Genomic DNA, 12,973 nt, shown 5'->3' with positions numbered 1-12,973 from the left:
AGGAACGGCGCGAAATTTTAAGGCACTTTTACTCGACAAGCGATACGAGTTTTTTTATTTTTTTTTTTTTAATTATTATTATTATGAAATGTTCGACTAATAACATTAAGTTAGAAATTTCCTACAACAAGCAAGTCTGATGAGGCAATACAACAAAGCGTTGGTAACTGGAAAACGTTTTATTAGTTATTTTTTATTTTTTTACATTGTTTGCATCTGCAGTAGGTCTACAAGAAGTATGCCAAAAAGTATGCCTCGGAAGTAAATAAGACATTAAGCAGATGTCTTTGAGACGTTTATGATTTGGAATGTTTAGCAGATGTTAATTAGAATGCAATGCTTTCCAGATCTAGGTGATGTAGTATGTGCACTAACTAGGTATGGATTCAGTTAAATTATTTTCCTGATTAAATGTGATACAAAGTGGCAGAGGTAAATTATTTTATTTCTTACCCGAATAAAAAGAACCAGATGTCTCATACAATGCCGATACACACAATAATTTGAGTTAAGTAAATCAACTGTTAAAACCTTGAGATTCTGACATCTCCAGACAACTTCATGCATTTTTACAACTTGAGTAGAGGGATAAAGTTCATTGTATATGTTCTTCAGAACTTGCCAATGATTATTCCACACATACAAACTGCCCACAGAAATGTTAGGTTGTAGTACTATGATGGCGTAATAGTAAATGTAGTTAACAATATGAGGTTTTCTGAATGGTCTTTGGTGCATAGCTATGTGGGTGTTAGGTGGTTGCCTACTGGCCCAAATAAAAAGACCCCACCACTTAAAAAAGTCTCTATTCTGGCCCCTATATGGCTTCGTTCCCTCCTTCAGTGCAAGTCTATGCTATTTTTCCACTCATTTTATCAACCACACAGGCAATCACTTTTTGAAGAAATTTGAGGTATCAATCGGTCCCACAAACCATTCAGGATGAGTTAATACTTGGGTTTGTATTAACCCACAAACCAATATCCCCCAAGAATGAGCAATAGTAAAAGTAATGCTTGCCTTGGCAAACACCACCAATAACACACAAATGCACACAAGCAGAACAAATGAGACTTTCAAATAAGAAATCTCAGAGCCTGAGCACTGCAAATCAATCTTAGATTTGACAAAAGGCCACTGATTTATTTGCATAGTTTTAACATGTTGGATTTACATGCAACTCAGAAGCTATCAAGCAAAAGGTTTTCTCAACCATGCTAAGCACACAAACACATTCAAAAAGGTAAAATGCACAGGTGCACATTCACACTTACCCACACGCAAACTCATAAAACTATTGTGATTAAAATGCCCAGTGTTCTCCCATGGTTCTGGACATTCTCCCTATTAAAGGCACTTTAAAATCAAAAAGACAATTATACAGAATAAATACAGTTCAGAGAGGAGCAGCAAATAGAAGAACAATCGTTCACTGTGTCCATCCTTAGAATATATAGAACAGACGGTACTGCAATACTTTTACAATGAACTGGAATGAAGAAGAAAGTTTTAAGGCTTTAGACAATCGGACAATGGCATTCAGCTTTATATCCTCCCCCTCCCCGCCCCACGTAAGTAATGTGTCATGCACATACAGTATATCAGGTCTATATACAAGTTGTGATGGTTGGTGTTGCGAATATAGGAATTGATGACTTCATTAGTGCTGCTCTTCTTTCAGTCGGAGTCTTCATCATCCAGATACTCCTCAGCGTTACTGTGGGCACGCAGAATGACTGCAAATAACACAGACAGTTGAAAGTATGAATACATTTCACAGGAAGTGACATCTGAAACGGGTCAGGAGTTAACTGAAAGGAGATGCCGTGTGACTCACCTCCTCCTAGTTTCCTCTTCAGCAGTGAGGCGCACTGAGCGTTGGTGGCCATTTCCAGAGCTGTCTTCTTTTCGTTATTTACAATGTCCATTCTGGCATCTATGTGCACACACGATACACAATATTAACAATTCATATTCGCACAAGCAAACACTGTTTGATTATGCATGCAATTACCCCAATCACATAGGGCTTCGATTTGATTTAGTTCTAATTTAGTTACCTTAGCAAATGACAGACTTCCAATTACAATGTCAATTTTGCTTGGATTTGCAAGAAATTGTGAACTAATGCAGTTTACTATGCAGGGAAACCTTTAACTTTGTGCATTACTAAAATCTTAATATTTAACATTAAAAATAAGACTCAAGCAATTAAATACCATTTACTAAGCATCTGTGGGACAGGTTTAGTGCTAAAAAATAATGTTCAAAGGGTAGATTACAAGATTGATCATGTAAAGAATTGATATGGGATCATTCGATTGAAGATTACAAAAATAAAATGAAAAAAATCGATATTTTTATGCAGCCATTGAACTACGTAGGATGAAGAAAACTATTGCACATAAGAGGAAAAAAGAATGGGAGGAAAGAATTATTCACTCACTTTTATTGAGCAACATCTCAACTATATCTGAATAACCCTTCCAGGCAGCTGCGTGTAGAGCCGTGTCTCCCAATTTATTCTGTTGAGGAAATTAACACAAGAGACAAATCAGTAACTGTAGTTGAATGTTATAAAATGTTAGCATTCCTTCCATTTATTATTTTCTACTGTAAAATGCCTTGGTTCTATATGCACCAGTTGTCCTCTGTTCAGGTCTCAGTTTTCTCACTTTGTGCATTTTCACAGCCACATCATATATAACTTAAGGTTCAATATAAATATGTGGTTCCTATAAGCTGATCTCATCTCCCCAAAAATGAAAACTCTGTCAGTATTTACCTACCCTAATGTTGCTCCAAACCCATCTGACTTCCGTCCATGATGAACAGACCAAAATTTAAGTTATTATTCACTCTGAACTGATTGATCCACTCCTGTTTGCGGTGCCCAAATGAAATATTGCAACTATGGCAGAATCAATTATTTCAAACCACATTGGTCTTGTGTGTCTCGTGACAAAACATCACGGTATCAAACATGCGCCATATTTGGGCCACATTCACTTTCATTGTATGGGGAAAAAGACGTGTGCAGATTAAAAAAAAAATAAAAAAAATAACTCTTTGTGTTCCATGAAAGAAAGTCAAATGGATTTGGAGCGGCATTGGGGTTAGTAAATTGCCACCGATTTTTCATATTTGGCCAAACTATTCCTTGAACAAATTCTAATGAAATATTTTCCATGTCATTTCAACTCAAGCAATGTGATTCCTCAAACCGACTTCATTTTGAACAGTATGAGACCCACCTGTTGATTAAGCTCACAATTTGGCTGACTCAGCAAAATCTCAACCACATCTAAGAAAAAAACATGCAACAGGTTAATTATTTTCTCTCATCATTTTTTTTTTTTTTTTTTCCATTTTATTTGAGATACTTTATAAATGTTATTCCTTATTTATGGCCTTTTTGTGTGTCTTTATTGCACAGGACATTGGGAGTAGAGGTCTGCACGGGCCTTAAAATGAAACCTGACCCTACCTAGATTTTGAACCGAACCCCAAATCGCTTACACTCTTTATAATTTCTTCTCCTAGCAAGTATTGTTGCAATAGGCTGTATTTTTGTAAGCATCGTAGGCAACGCTCATAACAGTATTGTAACAGTCAACATACACAGTTTGAATAAGGCACGGCGGTCACTTGGCACACTAAAGCAGAGGAACAAATGAAAAAGTACGCAGGTGTCTCGACATGCGTTTTAGAACCTTGAAGTTCTGTTTAACTTGGCACAGTGTCTAAAAATGTGTTGGTCCAATGCAAGACGCTGAAGAAACAGCAAGACGCTGTGCGACAGTCAAAGATGTCCGTCCAGCATGTGTTTAAATTGTAAAACAAAGGAAAAACATAGCAGACGCATGCTCAAAACATGTCCTGTGTTAACGACCCCTAACTTGTCTGTGAGTAAGAGCGCATGTGTGAAACAAGTTAGGTAGCCCTGATTATTTTTTCATTAATGACAAACCCAAACCTGAAGTCATACTTGGAAAACTGACCGAACACGGGCCGAAACCCAGCGGTTTCTCCTGTCAGGCCCGTGTCGGGTTACAGACCTCTAATTGGGAGAGAGTAGGATAGAGAGAGAGAGAGAGTGAGAGAGAGAGAGAGAAACAGACAGAGGAGAATGGAATCATGACATCACACAGGTCAGACTCAAAACTGTGTCCCCACAGGAGCAACATGCCTCCTACATGTTGTGAGCGTGCGTGTTACAGATTCTCAAATTTTAAACTCTACCTTTGTGCCCTCCGTGGCATGCCCAGTAGAGAGCAGTGTTCCCTGCTTTGTCCAGTCCGTTAATGCCCACCTTGTTATCCAAACACTCTCGGAGCCAGCTCAGATTACCTGCATACGCACACACAAAATGTCTGATTGTACTGGCAACAGATACACTAACAGATAAACAAACAAATGTAATGCTGGGTGGGTGGAGTTTTGGGTACCTCGCTTGGCTGCCTCATGCATGGGGTTGTCTATGGATTCTGCCTGTTCAGCCACTGATGAAACACAAACACTTCAAATCAACAGAAGAAAGACAATTGCAAGAGTAATAAGATGGCATTTTACATTACAAAAGTAAATGCAACAAAGCTAGGGTTTTGTGTGTGGTTTGCTACGTGCTTTTACATCAGGCCCCTAGATTTGGCTCAGGTCCCTTCAAAAATGCAAGTCTAAGGGATTTTTCCCCCACTTATTTTATTGTCCCAACTTTTTTGTTTAGAAAAAAGTTATAGCACACCATTCCTCAACAATTTGAAATATAATTTGAAGTATCATTCATGCATTTCACAAAAACGGTGAAGGACGTGTTAAGCGCTGAAGTTCAATATCTAGGATTACAAGTTTGTTCAAATCCCTTACCCCAAGTATAAGCAATAGTAATTGAGACAATTAGTGGTTTTTGCCAAGGCAAGAATCACTAATGCTTATCTTTAAACTGTGGGAATCTTCCACGTTCACTATACAGGAGTTTAACATGATTTTAGTGTGATAAAATTGCTTACTAACCTTATCCATGTAAAGTTATATCCAATACTGGGATCACAGGGTTTCATTGTCATGTCAGCGTATTTGTAATGTTGGATATGCTGTAACTTTACACGGACAAGGTTAGTAAGTGATTTTATCACACTACAATCATGTTTACACATATAATGTTTACGTTAAACATGGTGTATTTTAATGTTTATGGACTGGGCCCATTCACTTTCATTGTAAGTGTCTAACTGTCACTGCAATTTTTGCTTCATTTTTAAAATAAAGCGACGAGGGACGAGTCAAAATATTTTTTTTGGTAATCAACATTATGCCGCAAATGCTGTTAATTGAGCTTATTTAAACCTGGAACATTCCTTTAGTACACTTTACCTAACATCATAAAACTCAAATATATTATATACGCAATTTACAACATTTTGCAAGAGCTGACGTCTTTTTAGTTGTTACAGGTGGACTAGTGAAAGGTCTAATAGCTTCCAGGTTCAGGTTTTCCTCTACGATGCTGTCACTTACCGTAATTACTGGGAATAAGACCAGTCCTTCCCCGGCATGTCCCCTTCCACCAGTTACTGTCACTCTGAAAATAAACCAGGCAATCGCTACATAATCACAAACACCACTGGAAGTCATCAATATAATGCTCTTAATCTCTGTAATCGCAGGAGGAAGCATGAGTACTTCCAATAGTACCAAGAAGAGACAATAAACATACTGTATCTGAGATGTATAGTATGTCTCCTTCCTCAAAATACAGTTCATCTGGCTGAAAAAGAGGAAAATATGCATGATGAGCGAGAGAAAACAACAATAAAAAGGGTGGGGGTAAAATCGAGCTGGTACGTAAGAACAGGTCAACCAATTGTGAATTTTGCCGATACCGATAACTAAGGTGGTGGGGAAAGTCCAAAAACCAATTAATCGGCTGATCATTTTTAAAATTAATATTTAGAATGTCAGAAAAATCTTATTATTTCCTTACTATGATGGGGCAGACAAAGAGTCCTAAATGAATAAAATCTCAGATGCAGTTTATTATTCATCCAAAATCCCCAAAATAACCAGAAAAGATTATTTAAGATAAAATAAATTTTAACATTTTATTCTTAAATAAATTAAGATTTGGTCCATAATGCAAGACTTTTATGTATAACCAAGCCCGAAATACACTGGGGACTGTTATTTTGAAATGAAGAAATTATGAAAAAAGATTTTTACCGATAACTCTAGTTCCAACTATCGGCACAGATTAATTGGTAATACTGATATATCGGTCTACCTCTATTAAGAAGGAAACTAGAGGTAGACTGATATATCGGTTTTACTGGTTAATCGGTGCCAACAGATTTTTTTCCCTCTGCGTTCCTCTGTGGCCAGGGCTGGAGAATTCTACAGTTAAAATGGCCTGGTTCTACAGTACAACAGCAGACTCTAGAAGTGAAATAAAAACAATCACTGACACCTGGTGGGGATTTGCTGTATCTAAATCTATCATCATTGACCATATTCATACCTATTTTTATCCACGCTTCAATGCATATTTTTTGTTATTTTAAATAGTTGAGTGTTCTAAATTAATAATTATAATTAATTTCATCTGGTGAAATACATATGTACATTGCTGTAAAAAAGTATTCCTGATTTCGTGTATATCTCATACTAAATTGTTTCAAAAATTCAAACAAAATCTAACATAAAACACAGGCAATCTGAAACACAAAATACAGTTTTTAAATTATAGTGTTATTTATTGAAGCAAAAAAGTTATCCAATACCAACTGGGCCTGTGTGAAAAAGTATTTGCCCCCTTAGTTACTAAATCCCCAAATTTATGAAACTGCATTCATAATGGGGTTCAGCTGGACTAGACACACCCAGGCCTGTTCAATCAAATCAACACCTTAATAGAACTTTTTCAGCAGCATGAAGTTGGCTAAAAGGTCTCACCCAGTAGCACACTATGCCAAGGTCGAACGAAATTCCAGAAATGATGAGGAAAAAGGAGATTGAAATACATCAGTCTGGAAAGGGTTAAAAAGCTATTTCAAAGGCTCTGGGACTCCAAAGAACCACAGTGAGAGCCATTATCTCCAAATGGAGAAAACTTGGCACAGTAGTGAACCTTCCCAGAAGTGGCCGACGTTCCAAAATTCCTCCAAGAGCACAGCGACAACTCATCCAGGAAGTCACAAAAAAGCCAAGGACAACATCCAAGGAACTGCAGACCTCTCTCGCATCAATAAAGGTCACTGTTCATGACTCCACTATCAGAAAGACACTGGCCAAAAATGCCATCCATGGAAGAGTAGTGAGTCGAAAACCACTGCTAACCCAGAAGAACATTAAAGCTTGTCTGAATTTTACCAAAACACACCTCCTCAAAGCTTTTGGGAGAATGTTCTGTGGACTGATGAGTCGAAAGTGGAACTGTTTGGAAGACAGGGGTCCCATTACATTTGGCATAAATCAAATACAGAATACCACAAAAAGAACATCATACCTAGAGTCAAGCATGGTGGTGGTAGTGTGATGGTGTGGGGATGCTTTGCTGCTTCAGGGTGACTTGCAATAATTGAGGGAAACATGAATTCTGCTCTCTACCTGAAAATCCTAAAGGAGAACGTCCGGTCATCAGTCCGTGAGTTGAAGCTCAAGCGCAACTGGATTATGCAGCAAGACAATGATCCAAAGCACAGGAGTAAGTCCACCTCTGAATGGCTCAAAAGAAGCTAAATTAAAGTTTTGGAGTGGCCTAGTCAAAGTTCTGACTTGAGCCCGATTGAGATGCTGTGGCAGGACCTTAAACGGGCAGTTCATGCTCGAAAACCCTCCAGTGTGGCTGAACTAAAGCAGTTCTGCAAAGAAGAGTGGGTCAAAATTCCACCACAGTATTGTGAAAGACTGATCTCAGTTATCGGAAGCGTTTGGTTGCAGTTGTTGCTGCTAAAGGTGGCACAACCAGCTATTAAGTTCATTTTTCACATGGGTGATATAGGTGTTGGATAACTTATTTGGTTCAATAAAAAATATATATATTTGAAAACTATATTTTGTGTTTTCAGGTTGCCTTTGTTTTAAGTTTGAAGATATAAAACAATTTAGTATGAAAAATACACAAAAATAGAAGAAATCAGGACTTTTTCACAAAACTGTACTGTATACAAAACTCTTAATTTGGTGAATATATAAGCTATAAGAAGCTTAATTTGGTTAATACTTTATATAGAGCCTTGTAACAGGGCCAGTTCTCCATCATTTCAAAATAAGAATCCCGGGTGTGTTTCGTGGTTTTTTTATTGTTAAAATGCATTTTTCTTCCTGGTTATTAATGAGATTTTGATTGCACAATAAACTGCATTTGGGATTTTATTAATTTTGTCTCTTTTAGCCTCTATGTCTGTGCCTGTCACAGTAAGAAAAGAAAAATATATATATTTTTTAACATTCTATAAATCAATTTTAAAAATTATTAGCCGATTAATCGGTTATTGGTCTTTCCCACCACCTTAGTTATCGGTATCGTCAAAATCCACTATAGATCGGCCTCTAAAGGAAACTTACCGTCCTTGGGTCGAAAGTGAATAATGCCCTGTACACCTTGACCTGACCTGTTAATACATAAACACAAACATATAATTAGTTGAAACTGCTTGAGTAAGATATTTATATCTAAAATGATAATATACCGCAAATGCACTAGTTGCACGCTAACTGAACCATTTTTTACACATTTCAGTTCCAGTGCTGGCAAGTTTGTTAGGCTTTATCAGGTCGTTTTTGGCAGATACTGTCAGGAAATAGTTTACCTGTAAAGAAACAAAACTAGAACCCTTCTCTTCACCTATCTGCCCTTTCATATGCAAAGCAACCAGGTCGTATCGCTGAACTAAAAATAGCTAACATGACAGAACAATGTGAACAACAAACCATGACACAGAAATGCACAGAAGCCTTTGAGCAAGAGGAACCCAACTGCTGCGACCAAAATATATAAATAAACCATTATATGCCTTACAAAGGGCATTTCCTGCCTGCAGAGGTATTTCCATATGGCCTCTAGCAAACATAGCGATGAGAGGTCCTGCTGAGCGGGGCTCAACCTGCCCCTCCCGAACTTCCATCAGATCAGGTTCTGACATCGCAACATACTGACATCACAGGCCGTCTACCCAAAATGCATTTCTAAATGAATTCTCTATTTATTTAACTTCATGAATAAACCATGCAAACCATATAGTAGTAACCATGACAGTTCCATGTTTTTTGGGGGTTTTTTTTGGTGGAAACATGGTTTTTTTCTATAGTAATATTGCAGAATGTAGTAACCAGAGTTTTTGGTGGAAATCATGGTTTTACTAAAGTAATATTGTAGTAACTATGACTGTAATAGGCTAACCATGTTTTCTTTTTTTTTTTTTTGGCAGAAATCATGGTTTTAATACAGTTTACTGTATGCATATAGTAAATAGGTTTAACTACAGATTAACCATGTTTAATTTGTAGTATTTGAAGTAAAACTATTGTAACCACAATATTATGATTGTATTTTTAACCATAGTTTTCATTTTCCTGTTTTATTAATATGGTTTCATTATGAATATCTTGGTTAAAATATGGTTACTGTAGTAAAACCATGGTAAATTTATTGCGAGGGCACGCAAAACTTATTGCGAGGGAGCGCAAACTATTACGAGGGCACGTAAAAGTTATTACAAGGGAACGCAACATTTTTTATTTATTTTTTTTTAATCCCACCCTGTCCTCTAAGGGGCTCCATGAATTCCCCATTCATAACACAGGAAATCTTTTTTTACTTTATTGACACTGTGATGTTTGGCACCCCTTAGAGGACAGGACAGGATTTATTTTGTATTTTTTTCTGAAATAGTTTTGCGTTCCCTTGCAATAATTTCTGCGTGCCCTCGCAATAGTTTTGCATTCCCTCACAATACGTTAAACTATGGTATTTGTATGGTAGTAAAACCATAATAATAATAACGACAAAATTATTTTCCTTTCTTTTCCCAGTTTTCACAACGAAAATAATGGTTCAAATAGGGTTACTGTAGTAAAACCATGGTAAATTTATTGTGAGGGAACACAAAACTTATTGTGACAGCATGCAAAACTATTTCAGAATAAATATCCCACCCTTTCCTCTCCTCTAAGGGGCTCCGTTGTGATGTTTTCCCAAAGTTGGGAACATGCTCCCTGTTACCAACCCATGTTACCATATTTTACTATGATTATTTTTGGTGCTATTAGTCTAATTAGCCTTAATAAATATTAAAGTAACTTGGCTCTTGACCATCTTTGCACATTAATATTTTCATTATATATTATTCAATTTAATTTCATTAATAATCCAAACATCCCTTCCTACCCCATTTGTGAAGTTTCCATGTGGAAAGGATGCAGCTATAACAAGATTATGTCTTACAACACATCTCTCATAGTCCATAACATCAGCATAAATTGTCATTCTAAATAGGCAAATGTCATGTGGGTATTTTTGTGCACTAAGCAAAGTGAAGCTTTTCTTTAATATGGGGAAGTGGCCATTGGGTGACAATGCCAGTCTCCAAACCCTAATAATCGGCATTCCTAGACATAGCTTTTGGACATTACAGGCACGAGCAGAATTTGTTGTCTTAGCCAATTTGGAAGGCACCTATTGAACCCAAAAATACTATATGTGTGGTTAACCAAAATAATGCTGTTCAGGTTGGCAGCTCACTTGGTTTTGAGACACAGCCAATGGCTGGCTTGAGTGATTTTCCCTTTCCAAATGCAATCCAGCCATTTTTGATTCAAAGTTATAACTCTTTTTGAGTTGATTTCTCAAGTTCCAGGATAAGACGTAGTGTTTTTACGTAAGTTAAGCGCGTAAAAGCGCAACAAAAGTTGCGTTGCGCTGGACAATTGCCAAACTCTACCCGCAAGCAGTAAGTTGGCTAAGATACAGAATTGCATGCCCTTATACATTTAAAGGCATGGCATTGGAAATCAGCGTGTTTTATTCCTATCAGACAAACAAACGGTGCAGAAATATAAGAAACTTAGTAAACGTACAGAACATTTGGCGAGGTTTTCTTCAAGCACAGAGCTTACCTGGTTTTGCTGGTTTGGGAGGAGGCTTTGACATTTCTGAACTTTTAAATGAACCTTCCGAGTTTTGGGGATGTTAATAGTGCGTGAAAGCGGTATAAATACTGATTGGGTACAAATAAAAGTGCGAGTTCGCTGGTTTCGTCCTGTAGGCGCTGTCAATGAGGAAGCGTTAAGGAGCCCAATGCGGAACAGACGCACCGAGCATGCGCCGCTCAGAGTCCAGAATTCCGGATTGCCCCTACCTAAAACTTACTACAGTGACCACAGTTTGCACAAAGATACCAAGTAGCTGTTACTACTTAAAGCATGTTAAATTGATATAATATATGCTTGAAACAGTGTTAGAAACTTTAATATTTCTGTTACTTTTTTCCATATATATATATATACACAGGGTTGGGAGGGTTACTTTTGAAATGTATTCCACTACAGATTACAGAATACATGCTGTAAAATGTAATTTGTAACGTATTCCGTTAGATTACTCAAGGTCAGTAACGTATTCTAAATACTTTGGATTACTTCTTCAGCACTGGTAGATTTTTTCACTTGTTTTGACTATAAAAACTCTGCCAGTACAGTTAGACAAAATACACATGTTAAAATACATTCTCTGAAAAACCGAAATATCTTATGCAGTGTTGTTTCTAAAACAAGATAAATCTAACTGATCTTGTTTTAAGGATTTTTAGATATTTTTACAGGAAAACAATACAAAAATTATTATCAAGAATATGATTTTTGCCCTAATATCAAAGGCCTTACTAGAAAAAAAGAAATTATGATCCAACGTGAATTTTCTTGATAATAAAATATGATCGTGTCTGGTAACATGTGCATGTAAAATGGCTAGAAATAGCATTTTAGCTTAGCGTAAAGCTGACAATTTACACAAGGTTTATTTCTATTTCTTGTGCTCCAAACTTACTTCAAACTTACTTCTCTGTCTGCTCGTATGAATGTAACACATCATATGAAAGTGTTTCACCGCTGTTCAAATGCACTTTGGATCACATCATTTATATGGATAAATGTTTTCCATCTGAAAGGACTAAATATTAAATTAAACAAATGACAATAAAATGCATAGTAATCTCTTCAGTAATCAAAATACTTTTTGAATGTAACTGTATTCTAATTACCAATGATTTAAATTGTAACTGTAGTGGAATACAGTTACTTATATTTTGTATTTTAAATACGTAATCCCGTTACATGTATTCCGTTACTCCCCAACCCTCCCCAAAATCTCATGTGAGTGCTCATGATTTTATACATATGTTTCAATCAATTAATTTCTTCAGGAGTAAAACTTTTTTAATGGGGAAAAAAATTACTGAGTGCACCTTTAAGCTTCCATGCATAATGTTAATAAGGAAAGTTCAAATTCAAATTTGTAGGTGAAAGTTACTGTATTAACTGAAATATTTTATTTACTCAGTCACTTTGATCAATATTTAGTCATGAAGTTGAGTAGATTTAATGTAATTTTATACCATTTAAATTTACTTTGGAAAAACTGTGCAAAATCTTGCAATATAAAAATTAAGTAAATCTTACTAGTCATTTTTTTCCAGTTTTGGACAGTGGCAAAAGGGCAAAGCTAACAACAAGATAAAATTATTCCATTTCTGTTGTCGCAGGTTAGAGAACAACAAATTCTGTCAGCTAACAAAATGTCTGTTTGGGGTTTTAGTCGTGTATTAATTTCTAGAGAAATGATTGCTGGATTGGAATGGGGGATTGATGATGAAATTCTTTCATTCATTTGGGGAATGTGCCATTTAGAATGTTGTTTACATAATAACTAACATTTATAACATAGCCTACATAATAACATAACATGTATAATGCTTAACAG

General features: G+C 36.4%; 1 protein-coding gene across 1 annotated transcript; it reads right to left on the bottom strand.

Moving 5' to 3' along the window:
* Positions 1-424: 424 nt before the first annotated feature.
* Positions 425-11,303, bottom strand: LOC127440048 (osteoclast-stimulating factor 1). Its single transcript, XM_051696428.1, has 10 exons — positions 11,113-11,303; positions 8,563-8,609; positions 5,717-5,767; positions 5,518-5,581; positions 4,449-4,502; positions 4,243-4,350; positions 3,255-3,304; positions 2,447-2,525; positions 1,838-1,936; positions 425-1,736 (listed from the first exon to the last, which is right to left on the bottom strand). The coding sequence occupies exons 1-10, from the start codon at positions 11,144-11,146 to the stop codon at positions 1,678-1,680; spliced, it is 645 nt and encodes a 214-aa protein (XP_051552388.1). The 5' UTR covers positions 11,147-11,303; the 3' UTR covers positions 425-1,677.
* Positions 11,304-12,973: the final 1,670 nt, after the last annotated feature.

The sequence above is a fragment of the Myxocyprinus asiaticus genome, chromosome 4 (assembly GCF_019703515.2).
Source record: "Myxocyprinus asiaticus isolate MX2 ecotype Aquarium Trade chromosome 4, UBuf_Myxa_2, whole genome shotgun sequence".
In the NCBI taxonomy this organism is placed as follows: domain Eukaryota; kingdom Metazoa; phylum Chordata; class Actinopteri; order Cypriniformes; family Catostomidae; genus Myxocyprinus; species Myxocyprinus asiaticus.
Note: the sequence above shows the minus strand (reverse complement) of the source record. Positions and strands in the feature narration are given on the sequence as shown.

Excerpts from the sequence above, each read along its gene's own strand:
- LOC127440048 (XM_051696428.1), bottom strand. The coding sequence starts at position 11,146 with ATGTCAAAGCCTCCTCCCAAACCAGCAAAACCAG. Across the intron at positions 4,503-5,517 it reads TCTTATTCCCAGTAATTACG|TGGCTGAACAGGCAGAATCC; the intron begins GTAAGTGACAGC and ends GTGTTTCATCAG. Across the intron at positions 3,305-4,242 it reads ATGCCACGGAGGGCACAAAG|ATGTGGTTGAGATTTTGCTG; the intron begins GTAGAGTTTAAA and ends TTTTTTTCTTAG.